The 22,691-nt window shown below is 35.5% G+C and overlaps 1 protein-coding gene across 1 annotated transcript in view; it reads right to left on the reverse strand.

The window, feature by feature from the left end:
* Nucleotides 1-22,691, reverse strand: part of grin2ca (glutamate receptor, ionotropic, N-methyl D-aspartate 2Ca) — a 132,108-nt gene that overhangs the window by 46,396 nt on the left and 63,021 nt on the right. The window contains exon 4 of the mRNA XM_056453293.1: nucleotides 10,817-10,931. Within this exon, the coding sequence (XP_056309268.1) occupies nucleotides 10,817-10,931 (115 nt within the window). The remainder of the gene's footprint in view (nucleotides 1-10,816; nucleotides 10,932-22,691) is intronic.

Here is a 22,691-nt window from a genome sequence, read left to right on the forward strand (position 1 = left end):
TTTAATATGTGAAATGCAAAAATACTGGATTGTTATCATAGTATTGATTATTATAGTGAGGTTTAGGTTATGTGAATGCAGTTATTATAGTATGAAGTGAAGTATCATATTGATAGTATTTGTAAAGTTGGTTACACAGCTAAAATTAAAATAGTATTGATTATCATAGAACTATGGTAGTTAGAAGTATCAGCTATTATATTGCTAGTGATTATACTGAGGGCAAATGAACTCATGTAAACTGATAGGCTTGTTATGGTATTGATTGTTACAATGCTTTTTATAATTTGTTGATTAATACAGTACTAGTTAAGATGGTATAGGATATCATAGTAATGGTTATTATATTTGTAACGGATGCTAGCTAGTGAAGTGCCATGGTCTTTAGCCTCCTTGTTAGAGCAACCGACTCCCATGCAAAGAATCGCCGGTTTCACCTTTATTCGATAGGACAGTAGAGAGTATTAACAGGAAAGCATGGGGAGCAGAGAGAGGGGAAAAATCGGCATAGGACCGCGAGGCAGAATTGATGTCGGATCGCTGTGAGCACTGGAGTGCTTGTGCCGACACACTAACCACTACACCACTGGCGCCGACGGTCTTAAATCATTTTAAACTAAAACTTAATTTTCCTTTGTTTATGTAAAGCTAATTAATTGATCCAACACACATCCAATCACCAATACATCATCATACACATCACCAGCAATGCATCTCAGTAAAACTTTTAGCAAAACTATATTTATAACTAATATTCAGTGCTGGGCAACGATTACATTTATTATTTTTTTTGGAAAAAATGCATGTATACAACTAGGGTCTGTTTGTTTTGACACATTATTTAAAATATGTGGCTAAGAAATAACTAATTAGAATTAGTTTTTTGATGGGGCAAGACATTTTTTCTGCTAGGAAATCCTCAGCTTTCAGCGTAAAGTCTAAATTTTCATTCCTCATGGTCTTAAAAAGTCTTAAATGTGACTAGGTGAAACCTGTAGAAACCCTGTAAATTAGTAATGTTTTCAATTTATCATATACAGCTTTTGTGACATTAACAGTGTGGGTTATGATGGTGTCAGTTACTACATGTCTTGTTGTCATCATTCTGCAAATATTCTTAAAGCAATATCACAATAATAATCACCACAGTTTTAGTGTCGCAAATTATCTTCAGTTGCTTGTTATCACGCTTCTAGTAATCAATATTTTATTTACACACTGTATTGATTAGCATTGTGCTAATTCTCATAGAGATGTTTATAATGCCAGCATATTGCTAGGGCTTAATAATGTGCATCTAAAGTGTTTTATAACAACTGGATTCTCAATGTATTTGATATATTTTTTTGCTTTTGTTTTTTTTCTGTACATCACTTTGGTCAACTTTAGCTTTAAATGTGCTTCACAAATACATAAAGGAATAACCAACAGGTTGCAGCATGAGTTATTATAGTACCATGTTCACAACTTATATTAGTTTTAGTTATCAAAGAGGAGGTAATAATGCTAGTTATCATAGTGTTGGTCTTTATGAATGTTAATCACACAGAGATTAAAAAGTTTATAGAGCCAACCATAACTGAGCAACTGGCAAATTAAGAGTTCGGATGCCTCTAAGTAGCGTATCCAAGTATTTTCTTCTTAAATGAGCATTTGTTTGTTCAGGATCATTTATTCCACTTTAAAGGTCCCATGAAGTGCTTTGAAATGTGCCTTTTTTTCTGACAATCTCAAAACTGAAAAATGATTAGACGGTGGGACCTAGAGTAGCTCCTCCCCTTTAAAAAACAGCCAATAGTGTTTAGTGTTTATTACCGCTCTGCCAGTGAGAATGGTTGAGCTCAAGTGCACCAAATGAGAAGCGCCTTGAAGGGGGCGGGGCATGTCAGACACTATAGAGCATTTGATTGGTCAAGATTTGATGAGAAACTGAAGTATGAGGTGATGTCAAGTAAATCGTTGATTCTCGTTTAGGTGGAAGTGACAGACTGCAAGCTTTGGATGTTTACATGAGGATTATGTCTTCTATGAATTTCATGAATTTTGTCACTGTTTTGTAGCACATTAGCTTATAAATATACGTATAGATAAACTAACATACTGATAATGCTTTTAAAAATACATATTGTAATTTCACAGGACCCTTAAAAGCAATGAAAAGAACCCATTCATCATCATAAAAGGCCCAAATAATCAGTTTACATTTGCTTTATAATATACATATTCACCTTTAAATGAAAAAAATGTCTCTTGCAGTAATGTTGAGAGGCACAAATGAGAGAATTTACTCTGAAAACGCAGCACCGCGACTGAAGCAAGCCAGCCTTTGGTGTTTCCTACAGTACGTAAAGTTCTTCACTTTCACCTGAGGGCTGCTTTAGCAACTTCTGACAAAAAGGTATCATTGGAAGATGGCACTACCTGAGTCATAAGGAAAGAGTTATCACTGGCTTTCGACTTCACTGTGCTTAAAAAGTACAATCTGCTGCCTAATAAATTACCTAGACAGTAAATTACATCAGCAAAAGCAAAGAGGCCTGGAAAAGAAAAGCGCTTTTTCAGCCCAGCGCTGAAATAGATGTGCAAAACAGGCAGAGATAAGAGCTGTATATCTCCCACCTGAGGCAAAGGACAATGGACTTTACCCTGACAGACAGATCGGCAGCGGGAACCGAGAGAGTCACGCGTATAACACAGAGAGACCATCCATTTCATCAAAAGAAGTTCATCATGCCTGCTGTCGTCATTCACCAAGACTCCTTGTGAATACATGAGCAGGATGAAAGAGGCCTTATTCTTTTGAAGAAAGGTAAAAAAATCTCACTCTTTGTTTATCGGGCTGAAAGAGAGAAGATAAGAACGTCGGTGTGTGGCTGCAAGACAAAGCCAGAAATCTGTTAAAGCAATAGAAATAACTGAGAACTCTGTCATCATTTACTCACCCTCATGTCATTCTTTGCTTTGTGGGACACTGTGGAGAGATATATGCCCATGCACTTGCTATGTGATCCCAAGCTTTTTTTTTAAAGGTCCCATGAAATTAAAACATATATATTTATTTTTAGATGTTAGTATCTGTATGTTAGTTTTTAAGGATGTCTATAAGCTAGTGTGCTCCAAAACAGTGACAAAATTCATGTTTAGAAGATATAAACCTCATATAAACATCTAAACCTTGCAGTTTGTTCACTTCTGCTTGAAAGAATCAATGATTTTTTTGACGTCACCTCATACTTCAATTTCTCATCAAAACTACTGACCAATCAAATGCTCTCTAGTATCTGACAGGCCCCACCCCCTTCAAGACGCTTCTTATTTGCTTTTCATTTGTGCTTGAGCTCAAACTCTCTGGCAGAGCTGTGATTAAAAATGAAACTCTATTGGCTATTTCTTTAAAGGGAGGAGCTACATGTCCTGCCCTAACTTCATGTTATAGTTGAGATTGCGTCAAACATTGAATTAAAAAATGCACATTTCAAAACACTTCATGGGTCCTTTAAGCTTACTACATGCAAAATATCAATTATTTATTACTTATTTGTTTAAAGTATAAATTATTATTTATCTAATTATTGATAAAGGTCACACAATTTGTTTCTGATTTCTAAAGCCATTTGATAGATCTGATGTAACAATTTACTGAAAGTGTTCTGATTGTCAGTGGTGGGAAAAAGTGTGTGAAGCAGTTGATTCCAATCTGTAATTGAATCATACTTTAACAGTGTTGTGCAAGTTACTTCCAAACTGTAATACATTACAGATTACTTATTACTGTGATTTAAAAGTAATCCCTTACCTTACAATATTACTGTCTCAAAATTGTAATATGTTACATTACTCTTATATTACTTTTTAGTTACTTTCACCAAAATAACTACAGAATTAGAACTTAACATTCTAAAATGACTAAATGTACTGCAGAGCATTTTACATCCAGTAGAAAGCGATATGATGTAGCAGAATGACGGTGACCTATCCAGGGTACTAACAATATAGTATATATTTGGCAACGTGAAGGCTCAAGACAATACAAGAAAGGATAAGAGCCAGAATCACAAATGATCAAAGTCTGTTGAAAGTATGGTAAAGGTAAAGTGATTATCTGGCAATATCTGTGAATAGCTTGGCTATTTTCATATTAGACACAACAGGCCTATATGTAAACTCCAATGCCATGACGAGATGCATTTTTTTCTTAATCTTGCCATTATTCTATTCACTTTAAATTCAGGTTCACAACACAAAACTGTCATGCACAAAGTGAGCATGATGAACATAGCTTTCTCAATATAATGCTCGTGCACCGATTTCACGCTGCTCGCGTGTAAATTTTCTCATGCTCCCTTAAAATATGCACTGCTCACGCACAAAATTTCTTGTGCGCTCACAGTACACTACTCGCTCAGTGAGATTATATGCAGACTCACAATTTGTGTCTTGTGTTCCCTTTTCCTTTCATGCTTTTTGATATAATTTATATTTGTACACTATTTATTAACAATAACCAAAATACTAAAATAGACTTACATATAACATTTTTAATCTAATCCAATATAACCTTTTTTGTTGTTTGTTATATGATGAAATATTTCCAATTTCAAACACTTAAGACACAGAGAAAAGAAGCATTCATTAACAAATTGTAACTAATACTAGCCTAAAACATAGGCAGTATATCTAACACTCAAAAACACAAGTATTTATTATAGAATTTATCATAACCTTTTAGTGTTTCGTGTATTGCTAATAAATACTGTAGCAATATATAAACCATATCAACATTCTTGGGATAACCAATTGAACAGGAGAATCTCTGGAGAGCAAAAGCACGAAAAGAAGAGGAAACACTAGGCACAAAATGTGAGTCTGCATCATCTGACGGAGCCAGAGCAGATCATTCGCACGTGAGCAGCCGTGTTTTGAGTGCATGCGACTGCAAAAAAAAAATTGCGGTCGAGTTGTCCACGAACAGAGAATTACATGAATGCGCTCTTGTAAAACTGCGCTTACGACTGTTGTCAGTGAAATAACGCCATATGCACATACGTCCATCTCGTGAATGTACTGTCTTGTGCTCATCTATTTTGCCGCTCTTCCGCTGCACGTCAGGGCTTGACCTTACTGTGAACCGGGCTGAGCCAATAGCCTCGGACCTCGAGCTCAGAGACTGAAATCATTCCGCGTTCAAAGTAAAAAAAGTTCCAATAGCCAGAGGGAGATTAATGACAACACGCGCATATATTCACTAACCACGAACAGAAAATAGAACTTACTTGCGGTATTTTTTATTTGGTAATGTCTTGCGGGCGAAAAGTTTGTTGTAACGCACGCGTTACTGAACATGTACCGAGTAAAATATTACTGAAAATGTATAAGTAATGCCTTACACTACTGCGTTACTGGAAAATGTAATACATTACTGTAATACATTACTTTTGTAACGCATTACTCCCAACACTGTACTTTAATTAGTAATTATTAAGTATTTTTAAAGAATCAGTCTGTGTCATTAAATTGGTCTTTAATAGATGTTTAAAAAAACAATATATTCAAATTATGGGCTCTATTTTAATGATCTAGGTGCGATTAAGGGCGTGTCAGAATCCACTTTTGCTATTTTAAGGATGGAAAAATATGCTCTGCGCCCATGGTCTAACAGGGATGTGCTTATTCTCTTAATGAGTTATGGGTGTGTTTTTTGTTCAGTTCTAATTTCAGTTCTCAGTTCAGTTCATTTTAAAACTGAGTTACTGTATACTCAAACACACATCCTATTCTTATGCCCCATATGGTGATGCATAACCTGACAGGTGGACAAATTCAAACTTGTTTTTATTAAAACAAATATAAATATGCAAATAATAAATAATACTGCTAATAATAATAACATTATACAAATGCAAATTTTCATGAATAAACAGAAAAAGCCTCCTAATGTGAAGAAGGCATGGAGGCAGTGGTTTTTATATTTTTGTAGAATTTAATCATTTTTATAACATTTTAATCCTTAATTTTTCTTTCATATTTAAAGATATTTGTGTATTGCTGTACATCATGTGTGTATTAAGTGTTTGAACTTGCATAGGTGCACAACTAACGCACTCTGCGCTGGACTTTTGACCAACTTTCAGTTGGTCACAGTGGCGCAGTCTATTTCAGTTTCTCAAAATAGCAACATGCCAACATTGCACCTTAACACGCCTCCTTTATAGACTGGAACACCCATGAGTCCACAAAGGGGCGCAAATGGATATGCTATTTAAACAACTGGGCGGAAAACGGGAAAATTAGGGTTGCACTGGAAAAAAAGCAACAAATCGCGCTAAACACATCTTGCACTGGGTGTATGATAGGCAGTGGTGGGAGTAACGAATTACAACTACTCACGTTACTGTAATTAAGTACATTTTTGGGGTAATTGTACTTTCATGAGTATATTTTTAAGTCAGTAATTTTACTTGTACTTGAGTACAAATTAAGCTGAATAATGTAATTCGTTACTTTTAAAATCACAATTCGTTACAGAGTACTGTAAATAAATGAATATTTTAACCACTGACTTCGGTAGCCAATAAAAAAAGCTCATCTTAACGGACCAATGAAAAGCCTGGTACATTATTTGAGCCGAAAAACAAGCTGCAGATTTACGTGAGCTGAGCAGTGATGGTATTGTTACGAAGTTATTGTTCTACACATGGAGATTCAAGACACCAACCGTTCTGCGGTTTCTGATGGTTTGTTTCGCGCTATTAGATTAATAGCAAAGTTTCTCCAAAACTTGTAAGTGAAGTGATATTAAAGTTTAACGTTTAAACCAGGGCTATTCAATTGGTGAACTTGGCCCGCGAGGCAATTTGTTCCGGCCCTCCAAATAGTGTGACCAAGACATCAAAAACAAAATTTGTTGTTCAGTCGAAAAACGGCTGCTTTATTTAGGAAGTGACATGCGTCGTTCAGCACGAGCTGCATTTGAAGGCTGCGCAGACAGAGCCTGATTCACCTGACAAAAAAAGCAAGTGGCGCGAGCAGCCGAAAACATTTGGATAATTTGTTAATTACGGTTAATTCATCGTAAAGACTTCTCGGCGCCGCGTTTCTGTCGCACGGAAAAAACCTGCAGCAACTAAAAGATATGCTACCTGTGCGCTAGTTTAAAGATCCGAGTTTAAACCAAGGCTAATATTTACGCACACTGGATTAACTATAGCAGCGGGCCATTCACATATCGTGTCTTTTCCGCACACAAGTTCGTTATATAAGAACATTTGCCAATATGCGCGTGCAAGCGGACCTCACACCTTCCAGACACACCGATTAGAAAACGTTTCACACCGTAGCGTGGCTTTCAGTGCAATGTAAACAAAAGATATGTTAAACGAATTATTGCAAATTATTAAAATGATTATATATGTCTGAACGCAGATGATAACAACAGTTTACTTGAATACTGACCTAATATAAAGCTTAAACTTACATTAGACGTGATAGCCGTGAAACCATTATTCTCAAGAATCGTACAAACAAAATCTACAATTGTTGCATCCATAATTGTTATGCAGTTCACATAACATATGAATGTACACATGTATGAATGTAGAAGAAGCCTACTTAAGCAATGCACTGCTTTTGTTGTGCTTTAAAATACAGCATTTGATTGTTTTCCTATTGTACAATGCACTAAATGATATTTCAAAATACAATATATTAACATTTTAATGTTGAAAAAGTTAATGTGGGTGTCTTAAAGAGCAAAATAGTATACAGCATATGGGCTCTTATATGCTGTTGTGTAATCACTCATATTGCAAGTCATATCTCTCCGGCCCCTCATTTGGGATGCTTTTCATGAACTGTCCCCCATGACAAACTAATTGAATAGCCCTGATTTAAACTTTGCCTCAAGTTGGAAAAGGCGTTGTCGACGTTTGCTGCATTTTTTTCTTAATCATATCATCTTTTGATCATATGAGATAAGAGGCATCATTTGAAACTGTAAAGAATCTATTTTTATTTGTGTATATTGCTAATGTGTATTGTAAAATGTGTTTTAGTGTCTGGATCTTGTCTGATTCAGCAATTACGGATCAATAAATACCACCAGCAAAAAAGTAATTTGTACTCTGAGTACTTTTTTTAAAGAGTAATTTGTACTTTTACTCAAGCACTTTTTAACCCCAGTACTTTTACTTGTAATTGAGTATAATTTTAGCAATGTAACAGTACTTGTAATTGAGTACAAATTTGTTGTACTCTTACCACCACTGATGATAGGGCCCTATGAGCAGTTTAAGAGTCCAATACGAATGGAAATGCTTCTTGTATTGTAAACGTCACGATCAGAATTATAAAAAATATATCAGTTTGCTATTGATGGAATAAACTTTATTACTTGTATGTAACTTGTAAATGCTTGATCAGATTATAAAAACAAAACTGGAAATTTTTGCTTTATTACACAGAAAATGGCACAATAATGTATGACAAGGTTAAGTCCCTAATTTATCAAGGGTCACCACCGCGGAATGAACCGCCAACTATTCCAGCATATGTTTTATGCAGCAGATGCCCTTCCAGCCGCAACCCAGTACTGGGAAACACTCATACACTCCCACATTCAGACACATACTCATACACTACGACCAGTTTAGTTAATCCAATTCACTAATAGCGCATGTTTTTTGACTGTGCGTGGGTTTCCTCCCGGTGCTCTGGTTTCCACCAAACACGGGGAGAACATGCAAACTAGACGACCACCGTGCAGTACTATCTAAAATTCTCTTTTAAAATATTGCAGGACAATGTTGTGGTTGTTTTGAGCTAAGACCTTATTAAAGTCAAGTCATCTTTATTTCTATAGTGCTTTATACAATGTAGATTGTATATTGAAACCACTATACATGGATAAACAGGAATGGAATAAAAGCCATAATATTTCAGTTTGTGGGACATTTACTGCTTGATTATTGTGTACACCAATGCATTAAGCCATTAATCCTGTGTTCTTGTTTATATCTGTACATAAACATTTCTTAAAATTTTGTGTATGGATGCAAAACTTTTAGAATCCTCAAAAAAAAAAAAAAAAACTACACAATCATGGCCATTTTTAGGTCTCCTGAGTTAGGAGCAACATCTGAGCAATTGTTTGTTTTCTCTCAGTTTATGTTACTGGTGCATGTATGCTTATTAAACCCCGAAAAACAAATATATTTTTGGATGTTTTGAGAAACAAGATCTTGCCAGCCTAATCAATGTCCTTTCAGTGTACAAAATGACAGAATCCTACAGTATTGTCATGACATTCAACCTTGTGGAAAATAGCAAGAAGGCATTTGATTACAGGAGTCTGCGTGTGTTCAGCTCAGTGTGATGACTGTGCTGAGTTTGACACCAAATCAGAATGGCCGACATCTCATCAGATCTCGCTTTGTTTTTATTCTGCATGGCTTTCTCTCTTGGTTGTGATCCAGACGAGCGTTGCATCACTCTCAAGTCCTGATATAACTTCACTCCACCTGGAGTGAAAAAAAAGCATGGCCTCTGCCAGGGATCTTTGGCTAAGATTCCATCCCCAATATGAACTGAGTCCAACATGAAGAAAATATCAATAGCGAGTAATTGCTTAAAGACTGCTGGACACAGTTTTTTGAGGCCCTGAACCAAAACAAACAGCCTTCATGGGCAGCCTTCCCAATACACAGAAGTGATGAAACTAGTCAAGAAGTACCCAAAGAAGCAGGCCGTCATTTTGTGGCATTTCTTACATTTTTGTAAACCCCTCTGAATTACTCTGTGGTGAGCTAGAAGTACTGTGAAAATGGTACATAAGCACTGCTTTGGTTATGCTTTGTATGTGTGCAGCACTAGTTTCGGTGTCCCTTTGTTGAATAATAATAGAGAATCAACCTAGAGGTATGGAAAGATAGATCTAAGGGTGTTTTCACACTAGCACTTTTGGTCCACACCCAGGTTTATTCGGCGTCAAAGTATTGTACGTTTAGCTAGTGTGAACTATGTCTTCTGAACTCGAGTGCACATCCATGAACTCTACCCAAGTCCGCCTGAAAGAGGTTCATTCATATGCTGAAAATTGGGTACATCTCTAATATCAACACACTTCTAGATTCCCATTGTTGCACATTTCTGCTGTGTGATTGGCTCTTAGATCAATATGGAGTAAAAAAGTGCAGAGCTTCTCATTATTATTTACCTAAATTTTATCACGATTCAATGTAATATCGTTTATTGGCCCAGCCCTACCTGTTACCAGGAGTAGTATAATCTGTACTTGACATCAAGGACAACAATGGAAATAAGTTTTGTTTTTTAAAAGTATTTTGTGTATATCCTTGATGAATTAAGTGTTTTTTTTGTCAATAAGAAAGAAGGAAAGAACGTTTCTGTGCAGCTTTCCATGAATGAGGAGGCTGACTGTGTTTCAATTGTTATCACTGAAAAACACAGCAGATATGCTATCATTTATGTTGACCACAATAAAAATGCAGGCCATCTGAGAATGCTTTGATCATAAAACCGGATGATGCACAGAAGATGCCATCCAGCGCTGGTACGAAACATAAATGTTTAATTTTATGTTCCATTTTCTGAACATAAAAAGTGGAAGTTGACACCTTTCAGATGAATAACAGTGAGGTACACATGCTATTTGTCTGTGGCATTTTGACTCACAACTACCCTGAGGGCAATGAAACCTGCGGAGGCGCGTTAAAATTGATGATGCCATTGAAGGTGCAACCTTTTGAATAGAGTACGGCAGAAGGAAATTAAATTGTGCTAGCAAAAAAAAAAACCTTACCTTATCCCACTGTCTTCCGCGGTCCAGAGTGATTATGATCATTGAAGGGTTGACCAGATATCCATCACTGTTGAAGGAGAAATCAGTGTTCTCCCACGACACATTCAGCATATGCCTGCAAAAAAATCAGACAGATGTTTTCTGAATGATGTTTGAAGAATATCCATATTTAATTAACATCATATCAATTATGATTCACAGATGAATTGATACAAGTTATGTTTTTGCCCGCATTTACTCCCAGAGCAAATTGCCCACCACAAAATAATAGAGTAAATTAACTTTTCTGCAGCTGACTCATTTTAAATCAGTGATTTCTGCTGAAGCAGGTGCATTCTTTGGGGGCTGTTGAGTGAAACGCATACCCATGAATGCAAAAGAAAGTGCTCATGGCAAATATGTGCGTTCTCATCTATTGTGGAGTGATTATATTGTATTTCTAAAATAAACTGGGCTCTTTCTGTTGATTAGGAATCCAGTGAGTTTTTGTGTCTGTACTCTGGAGAGCAATGAATGTTTCTATTTACATTGTTTTTGCTGAGTGATGATGAGTCAATCAGAGGAACCAGAGCAAAAAATGTCCAATGGTGAGTTTTTAAACACACAATATATAAAGATTTAATGTGTAATTTACAGAAGACATCTTCAGAGACATCTTTAATATATATATGTATTATATTGTGTACACATATATTTAACAGATGTAATGCAAATATTTATGTAAATGTTAATAATAAATGTAAATAAATACAATGGTAGACATTGTAAACATACTGTGTGATTACGATTAAGCCAATGGAACTATTGATATGGATTTTTCATGTGCAATTCACAGAATAATTTCAATTTAAAAAGTTGCAGAGATCATTTAGAAAATTGTGGTGTCAAAATGGCAGCCTGTCAGTCAAGTGCCAAACAATGCATTACAACAAAAACAACTGTCTGACAGCATAAAAAAATTCAACCGTAAACAAATATTGACTAATATGTTACAAAACAGCAGAGTTGGGTGTAACGCGTTTGATAGTAGCGTGTTACTGTATTCTAATTACATTTTTTGGGAACGCAGTAATGTGACGAATTACATTTTAAATTTGATTACAGTTACTAGAGTCAATGTAATTGTGTTACTGCGTTACAAATATAGTTTTTAGAAGAAAAAAATGCTTCTTTTAAAAAAATGTTTTCCACTGCAACATCAGTTAATAAGCATTCGCTTTTATTTTGCTGGAGGGTGCCAGCTCAAATGGTTGCTGATGAGAGTGGCTTCTTCTTCAGTTGGAAATACAAACATTAGTTATATCTAGTATCTATATCTAGTCAAATATTATGTACTGTCATCATGGCAAATATAAAATAAATCAGTTATCAGAAGTATCATGTTTGGAAATGTGTTGAAAAAATCAGCTCTCCGTTAAACAGAAATTGGGGGAAAAAATAAACAGAGGGGCTAATAATTCAGGGGGTTTAATAATTCTGATTTCAAATGTATGTTTTAGTAATCTGTTTACTTTTTACATGAAGTGATTAATGTAATTAGATTACAATTTTTTTCCAGTAGTAATCAGTAATTTGTAATTATCTATTATTTCTGAAAGGTGGAGGAGCAACGTGGAGGCCATCCAATATAAATTTAGCCTTGGCGCTCAAAATTTATAAAAGCCCCCGACATTTGCACTGCATTGTAACAATGAAAACCCCCCAAAACACCCTAGAACAGAGGTGTCCATAGTTGGTCCTGGAGGGCTGGTGTTGTAGAGAGTTTAGCTCCAACCCTAATCCAACACACCTGAACCAGCTTATCAAGCTCTTACTAGATATACTACAAACTTCCTGGCAGGTGTGTTGAGGCAACTTGGAGCTAATCTCAGCAGGAAACTGGCCCTCCAGGACAGAGTTTGGACACCCATGTCTTAGAAACTGCATAGAAAACTACCCCGAAGTCTACAGTCTACAGTATTTGTGGTTTGTTCGAGACACTTTTCTTCCTGTCAAACAATGTCCCTGGTTTCATATAGCAGCAGACTTTTTCACTTTTTTTTTTTTTTGCCTCTCAGGGTTCACAGCATCCTGGTAATTATTGTGGGGCATTGAAAAACAAACTTGGCAAACCTATTCAGCTGAAACAAATTCCCAAAGCTATGGGAAATGCCAAAACCATGCCAACACTTCCACTTCAGCCTCCCAGAGGACACGGTTTCTTGTTTTTTTGTGGCTCCTTCACTACTCGTGGATCTCCACTATAACCATCTAAATCAACCCAGTTCAAAATGCACAGTAAGAGCTCATTGTGGAGCAGGATCTGTGTCAGGAGAAATCATTACCGTCAGGAGAATGATTCTATAATATGTCACCAAAAATCACAAGAAATGGAGAAGAACTAGAGAAACTGCATTATTTAATGTTAGAGGCTTGAAAAATACCCAAACATTCAAGTTCAGCATAAATTATACCTTAAAGGGGCGATATAGTACTGTATTTAAGAATTTTACATATTCATTCATTCATATTCATTTTCATTTTCAGCTTAGTCCCTTATTAATCAGGGGTCACCACAGCGGAATGAACCGCCAACTTATCCAGCATATATTTTACGCAGCGCATGCCCTTCCAGCTGCAACCCACCACTGGGAAATACCCATACACTCTCATTCACACACATACACCATGGCCAAGTTATTCAATTATAGCGCATGTCTTTGGACTGTGGGGGAAACCGGAGCACTGTGCGGAAACCCATGCGAACACGGGGAGAACATGCAAAGTCCACACAGAAGCACCAACTGACCCAGCTGTTTAAGGGTTAATTTAACAAGTAAAGCTTAAATTAACATTAACTCCAATAAATGCCGTAGAAGTGTTGTTCAATCGTAGTTTATGTAAGCAAATACATTACCAACATTTACTAATGAAACCTATTGTAAAGTTTATTGTAGGACATGCAAAAAGTCACAGGTGTTGTAATATGCCAGAGAAGGCCATATGATCATATTTCTGTAATGGAATTGCTAAAAATTGAAGCCTTTTTGTAGCATTTAAATATATATTAACCTAAAAACATTGCTAGTTCACATTGCTTGCATGTTGTTGACATTATTTAGCACATTGCTAACATATTTAAGCACACTGTTAGCATGATTAGTATGTTGCTATAATGATAAAACACACTACAGTACTAGCATGTGTAGCACTTCTAGTGTTAAAGTATTTAGCACACTGCTAGCACATTTGTATCTTGTAGCATTTTGTTGTAGCACATTGCTAGCATGTTGTGTGCATGGTTTAGCATGTTAGTAGAACTCTAGGACATATTGAAGTTTCTTGTATAATTATAGATTTGATTTTTGGCCATATTGTAGCACTTAGCTTATACAGAATGAGTCAACCCAGGCTCACTCTGTAAACATACCACTATATTCATTTCTGGAGAGCGCAAGATACGTCCCAGGAGTTTTTTTTTTAATAATTTAATTTTTTTTGCAGTTTTTGTTTTCACGAATCCACCAAAGGCCGCTGCGTACGCTTTTTGCAATCTCAAATTTCTCTCTCGAGTTCCATTCCTGCCTGCTGTTCTTGCATAAATCCACCAGAGGCTGCTGTTGACTAAATGACTGACTAACAGATCGACTGACCCACCCTCCTTCTTCCCTAAACCCAACCAATAGTGTTTTCTAAAGCACCGATTGACCCACCCACCCAACTGACAGATTTAAAAAGCAATCCAGAAAAAGAAAAGCCCTCACCTGATTTTTACCACGTTTTCAGATTTTACCATATTCTCACCCTGTTATTTACTTTTTTTTTATTGGCTTCTGTTTTTGTAAAGCCGTCCATGCGGAGGTAAGCGCAAAAAGGAACGGCGTCATTCTGCCCTGTAGCGTTCATTATAAAAACTAGATGCAGCCATACATACTTCTGGCTACATAATTTGTGATCTCCAGATATGTATATAGGGCCACGTTTGTGTCGTGTGTGTGTGTGTGTGTGTGTGTGTGTGTGTGTGTATATATATATATATATATATATATAATTATCTTAAATGTTTCTTTCGAGCATGTCTGAAGCAAGTTTTGAATTATAATATACAAAATGTATTATGATATACTAAAAGTTTTAGTCATTTGTAAGCTTCAATTCCAAATTTACACTGGATTTTATCCCTAAAATGCATGTAATCTACCTTGATGTCAAAATGACATCAAATTGACATCTAACATTGGTATCAAAAACTCACCAATGTTAGACACCAATGTTAGATAGCAATTTAATGTTGCTTTGAAATAAAGGTAGTGAACTGACATCAAATCTATTAGCATTTTAGAAATGTTAAGAAACTAGTTTTTTGATGTTGTTTTGACATCAAGTTGCCCGCTGGTCAGGTTTTGATATGCTCACATCAAAAAATACTATAGCAATAGGGTATATATATATATATATATATATATATATAGCAAGTGTTTCTTCCCATACCAATAAAATTCCGGTGAACGATTAATGTGACTTTTTTTTTTACTTCGATGCTGTAATGTAATTAAAATATATTCAGTTAAATAGATTTCAGCATTCATTTAACTGTTCAAGCAAAAAACAAGATAAAAAGCCGTTTACACTCATGCGCCCGTCAGGATTAGCAGGCTAGTGCAGAAACACCATTTGGAAATACTGGGGTAAATTACATTTTCATATTTTAAAGACATGGCATGGATAAATGTAACTTAATACAGTGCTTCTTGTACATTCTGAGACCCACTTTATATTGTATATCAATCAGAAAGTAAAGATCACTGATTTTTAAAGAAAACAGACCATAACGCAACAATTTTGCATTTAGTTCACCAGAAGCTTTTGACCCAGGTTACTGAAAAATTCAAAGTCCTTCTGCGTACTTCATATACCCCATTTCTAGTAAATACTACGGTATATAGTAAATAATATTTTTGCACCATTCTATATAAAATGTATTGTCCTGCATACAGTAGTATTTGGAACTATTTAGAACTACAACGGGCAGCACGGTGATGAAAGGACTAAGCTGAAAGAAAATAAATGAATATAATAGAACTACAACTGTAATAAATTAAATGCTGTAGTATACTTTAGTTTTTACTACTGTAAACTGTGGTGTGTTGTACTATTTAGATAAACACTGTAGTCCTACTGTAGAAGAAGTGCATTTGTAATGCAGTTTTGGGTCATTAGTTTATATTACTATAGTTGTTGTATTACCACAGCGACTGTAAAATTACCACAACAGATTGTCAAGCAGTTTACTATAGTATTTACTTCACAATAAATTGCGATAACATTTTTTATTGTGAGTCTACTATAATATATTGTCATAAACTGTTGATGGCACAGCTTCTGAAATCTCTTCATTAGAGACATCCAAATTTACTTTTCCAAATGAATCATTAGTATTGTTGAACAGCTAAAGTTTACACAGCACCACAGATCAAGTGGAGTAGATCAGAGCAAACTCAGTTATTACTTTACAAAGTCTGATGCACCTTTGTTGCTTCACTGATCCTGTTGTTGAAAACATTTGCTCTTATGCCCAAAGCGTTATTAAATCATATAATTACAGCCACATGATTCATCATGCACCATAATTCAGTCTCGCTGTGGGTGGGATATTGGACAGCCTTGTCTCATCTCTACACACATGCAGCGTCCCAGCGGAGGTGATGAAAAACCCCCTGAGTATTACGGGCACGCTTGAGTGTCATCTGTGTGAAAAGCCAGCGTAATCTGATAATCTGCTGTAATCTCATTAACAGGTAAAATGACTTAATCGCGGGAGCATTAAAATCAGACTTAATTAAAAGCGGCCCATCAATAGCGAGGGTGACTCCTCTGGATCGAGATCATTTGGGTGGCGTTTTTATCCTTATGCTCTAAAAACCGATGAATAACGGGAAAATAAATCCCCTCAAAAGCAAGATTATATTGTGAAGAAGCCATGCTATCAGGGGAATTTTAATGTGTTGAGCTCTCTTCCAACCTAGCAAGCCTCACTGCCTACAAAGACAGCAGGCTAACCATCGTGCTAATGAATCAGAACACTCTCCATAAGCAGAAACTCAAATAGTGCTTGATAGAGAATCCAGTCTGAGTTTGTATAGCCTTGCCTAGTTAAATGCTAGCTAGTTCAGCAGGGAGACGAGCTCATCTTTCAGTCCGACCCAATGAACCCAGTCTGACCCAGTCTATGAAACCCTGAAATGCAAGATGGGTTTGACTTTAGCATGTTGCAAAGTTAAGTTAAGCGATTACTATTAACCAAAAAACAAATTTATAGGTGGCGCAGTGGGTAGCGCTGTTGCATCAAAGCAAGGTTGCTAGTTCGAGCCTCGACTGGGTCAGTTGGCATTTCTGTGTGGAGTTTGCATTTTCTCTCCTTGTTCATGTGAGTTTCCTCCAGGTGCTCTGGTTTCCTCCACAGTTCATAGATATGCACTATACAGTAGGTGAATTGGGTAAGCTAAATTTTCTGTAGTGTATGAGAGTGTATGGGTGTTTCCAGTGATGGATTGCAGCTGGGCATCAACTGCATAAAATATGCTGGATAAGTTGGCGGTTCATTCCTCTGTGGCAACCCCTGATTAATAAAGAGACTAAGCCGAAAAGAAAGTGAATGAATGAATAACCCTTTGGTGCTCCTTGTGAACTACACTGGTTGTCTTAGCCGTCAAAAAGGTATGAACACCTGTAAAATACCTGCTGTTTTTTTTTTTCAGTACAGTTAATCAAATTTGTATTTGTTTAATAGTAATTTTTCCATTTTATTTTATTTTTTGAGAGGGTTTTGTGGTAATAATTAATATTTATGCAATAATTCACACCTAAAAAATAAGACTACCAGAGGGTTAATTATTACTTATTACTAATTATTAAATATTAAGCATGCTGATTTTGACAGGTTTACAGTGATCTTCCAGTTTGACCAAGCTTATGTTAGTGTAGCTGTTTGATAAATATCCAAAAGAAACAAAACAAAAAAAAACAGCTTTATGTAACACATCAAACAGGAGTTAAAAATGTAATTCTTATTTTGGCATTAGCATTTTGCTAAGCTAATGATACACTTTCCTATGATACATTATACGCACTAATGTTGGATAAAATACTGTTTGAAAGTGATAATTAAACCGGACAGAACTAATATCCCCTGGTTAAGCAGAAAAACTCTATTTAAATATCAGCCTGACCAGGCTGGGAGACCAGCACACCTAAGTTGGTTTAGGATCATGTTTCAGCATCGGCTCAGTATTGAAACACACACACGCACGCACGCACGCACGCACGCACATAAATATACAGTATATGTATACATATATTCTGACTTCATACAGTTGAAGTCAGAATTATTAGCCCCTTTTTGATTTTTTTTATATTAAATATTTCCCAAATGATGATTAACAGAGCAAGGAAATTTTCAGTGTCTGAAAATATTTTTACTTCTGGAGAAAGTCTTATTTGTTTTATTTTGGCTAGAATAAAAGCAGCTTTTAATTTTTTCAAAACCATTTTAAGGTCAAATTTATTAGCCCCTTTAAGCTATCTATTTTTTGATAGTCTACAGAATCCATCATTATACAATAACTTGCCTAATTACCCTAACCTGCCTAGTTAACCTAATTAACATAGTAAGACTTTAAATGTCACTATACATGCAATTAATATTCAATTCCCGAAATCTTGGATTTAGTATACCACTCAACACAACTTCTTTTTCCCTATAGAATAAATGTGTAGCTGCTTTGCAGTTTGGCTAATTGAGCCATATTAGGAGGCAAAATTATGTCTATTTCAGCAGAAAATTAAAACAAAAATGTTTCTAAAAGTTATTTTGAAGTGCATTTGGGAAAAAAGCTGCTTAAAGATTTAACAACAACAAAAAGCAGTTTGCATGTTTGGAATGACATAAGTGTGAAGCTCGTGATAATGCACTCAAAAAATTGCATTTGCTGTTTGTTCAAACTACTTATATAAAATAAGCTGAAACAACCTATCTCTTGAGTTTTTTTATGGAGAAAACTTTTATCTTCAACCCATTTACATTTGCAAAAACTAATATGTTAACACAATTCCTTTATGTTGTGCTAACAAAAACCGTGTGTGGAACCCAGTATTTTTTTATAGTGTGTTATAAAAACCACTTGTGGTGTTTTACAGCAACACACACACACACACACACACACACACACACACACACACACACACACACACACACACACACACGCACACCGAGATCTCCTGCACGATTTACAACCCGATGACCTTGGACTGCACCAAACACAGAGCACCTCTCTCTGCCTCAGCTGCTCAAACTCTGGCCCCCCTCTGGACGATTAAAACATTTTCTGACGAAATAGGATTTGTTGTGTTCCCTGGCACAGATGGCACCAGATTGCTCTTTTGGGCAGCCCTGGCAAGAAAGGGCACATCACACGGTATATCTTCACTCTGATCCCTGTATCTAAATCCGGATGGCACAGACTGGCCGATGTGCAGCAAAGTGAGCACCCTGGTTTTTGGCCCTGCTACAGAAAACTCTTGGCATACGTTCAAACCTTCCTGTCGCTTTATATCCATCCACCGTCATTTCGCTTATGGGACCCTGTTGGGTCAGGTAAATCCAGAGGTACTCTGGAGTTTTTGTAACCTTATCGTAGCTTTCATAACATTTGTACACATGAATTTATCCAATACCCCCATCTGCTGTGTGAAAGCTCTGCCCGACTGTTGCTGATTCCCAGTTTACATACCAATTCGACTACAGTATATTGCAAGCGGAATTAGGATTAGCGGGTCCAAAAACAAAGTACACTGAAATGTCATATTAAAGGTACTCAGATGATGTCCAATTTCTGATGGATTTTTATTTGATTTATTTTATTATTTACAGTTTTACAGAACTTCATTTCTATTGGCTGTTATATATGTAAATGCCTCTGCTCCACAATAAAGACACTTGGTTAATCCAATAATACAAATAAATGTGAGGACAAAAGTTCTACAGCAGTTTCTGATAAAAATGCAGAAAGTATCTGTATGATTGGTCACCAAAATGGTTATCTGCATGTATTAGATGTTTTTCATTTGTTGGTATATAGCGTTTATTTATTTATTTATTTTACTTCATTTACTTTATTTATTATAAAAGTGAACAATATAGCTGTAATAAAAGGGTTATCTGACAATATAAGATGTTTTTATTTTGTTGGTATACATTATTTATTTATTTATTTATTTATTTATTTTATTTACTTCATTTACTTTATTTATGTATTATAAAAGTGAACAATATATCTGTACTAAAAGGGTTATCTGACAATATAAGATGTTTTTAATTTATTGATAAGTTATTTTAAAACAGTAATAATAGATTACAAATTACTGACTACTACTGGAAAATTGTAATCTGGTTACATTAGTAATTACTTTATGTAAAAAGTAATCAGATTACTAATTTACTTTAAACTTACTTTTTAAACAAATAAAACATACCTATAAAAAAAAAACTTCAGGTTTTTGAGTAATTTAATATTCACTGAAAAACGATACAATGGGTTCATCACAGCAGCTTGACATATTCAAAAGAGTTAAAGAGTTCTCTCATCATTCACTTGTTCCATGTGAACACAAAAAACACATTTGCTGGATACCTAAAATATATGTATTGCATACAAAGTATGAAGCTGATCGGTCAATTCTTGTCACGTGATGGGAAAATACGAGCGCTCCCAATAAGTGTGCGCAAGCCGTGCACTTCCATTGGAAATAACGAACTTACACGCGTGAACGGCCCATAAGCAGCTATGCTTATCTTCAAATTCAGAAGATACTTTCAGTTCCAATCCTGCATGAAAATCCAACTTATCCTGTTTAGGCTAAGTTGGACCACCGTGTTTTTGACCGCCGGTGTCTTCCTTGGTGACAATTATTGTCGTAGAATGCTTTCTATTCAAGTGCTTGAACAAGTTCCTGGTCAAATTAAAAGCAGTCGAAAGTTTTTTAGAAACTGACCATAGACTACAGTTTACTGCAAAATTTTTGTTTTTACACTCAATGAAATCAAAGTAATGTCTGTATTTCCACTTAGCAACCATTTGAGCGCATGTTCTCAAATGCTTATTAACCGGCATTGCAGAGGAAAACGTGATTTTAAAAGAAGATTTTTTTTACGTAAGTAACACAATTACATTTGACTTTACTATCTGTGATCAGATTACACAAATTTTAAATGTAATTCGTTGCATTACTGCGTTCCCCCAAAATGTAATTAGAACACAGTAACGCGTTACTGTGCAGTGCACTACACCCAACTCTGGCTGGTACCCTGTAAAAATTGCTGTCTGCAAAATTGTTGCAAACAATTTAATTGTGTTGAAATTTAAACAAACAAATAAAATTTTGTAATGTTCAACTTAATTTCTTTGTTTAAATTCAGCCCATATAAATTGTTTATAACCCCTTAACTTACAAATATTTAGTAAATCCAAGGAATCATCTTTAAATAATTTTTTTCAGTGTACTCAATTTGTTCATTTATCGTGTCTATTATATAAAAGTGCACAATATGTATTATTATTCTTTTATATTATATTTAGATTATATATTTTTATATGTTTACCTCTGCATCCTCCGAAGCTCACTTAAGTTTATGAAATTAAAAAAATGTATAACAGTGTTAAAAATATTCATGTATTCCTTTGCAAATACATACATTGTTTTGTATCAATACTATGATTTATATTGTTAAAGAAAAGATGTATGCCAATGAATTCAAGTAATATCAGCAGGTAACCTTTATGATACAGATGCATCTACTCTAAAAGGAATCCATGAAGGAAACTAAAAAGAAAAATCTAACTATTGTATATTGGCGAATTAGTCATTTGTACGAATTTGTATGTTGTTGTTCATACAATACAAAAATGTATAGCTTTATGGAAGAGAGCCCACCACTAAACATGCAACATGTTTTAAGGAAATATGCAAATGAGAAGCCCGCAAATTCATATAACATAGCTATTAACTTAAAAGGTCCTATCATACACCTGGCACAATGCGGCACCAGACATGACACAAGTGTATATATTATTTTCAAGTCCTGTGCCACATTGCTGAAGTCTAAAGTCAATGGCACAAGTTTTTTTGAATGTGTTTAAAGTGTGCATTATTGATAGAGGGGTCCAAAACATGTGTACAAATTGCTTATTACACACACAGGGATGTCCAGCAGCACAGAAATATGCTTAAATATAAAATAATTAAAGGATTAAAATGTATTGTTGTCTGCATAAATGTAAAAATCTCTTCATTTACATTTGGTCATTTAGCAGACACTATTATCCAAAGTGACTTCAAATTGAGGTTATCTTATATGGCTTCCTCATCTAAGGGAGCTTTAGAGGAATCATTCTGATGGTCTGCTTGTGCTCTTTAACCTCACATACAAGCTGATGTGTTTCCTCACTAGTAAAGTGTTCAGTTTTTCTGCTGAAAAAAGTCTGCCATGCATGAAAATAGTGAATGCGCCATTGTGCGACCACAACACGCTCTTAAAGAGAATGAGAAATGACATTCTGATTGATTTATTGCATGTTACATCTTAAAACACACCCTTAACTCATTCAGAGAAAAAGGACAACCCTTTTATTCCATGTATCAGACGCACCAACTATTTTTCCTGTCTTGAAAATAGCAAAAGTGAATTCGGAAATGCCCTAAATGCACCTGAGCCTCACACTTTATACCATGCACTTAGATCATTAAAATAGAGCCCAATAAGTCACACAATGCTGTAAGATTGCATATTCATTTGTGGATATAACATGAAAACAACAAATACAGAATTTATTCAACCAGA

The sequence above is a fragment of the Danio aesculapii genome, chromosome 3 (assembly GCF_903798145.1).
Source record: "Danio aesculapii chromosome 3, fDanAes4.1, whole genome shotgun sequence".
Classification (NCBI taxonomy): Eukaryota; Metazoa; Chordata; class Actinopteri; order Cypriniformes; family Danionidae; genus Danio; species Danio aesculapii.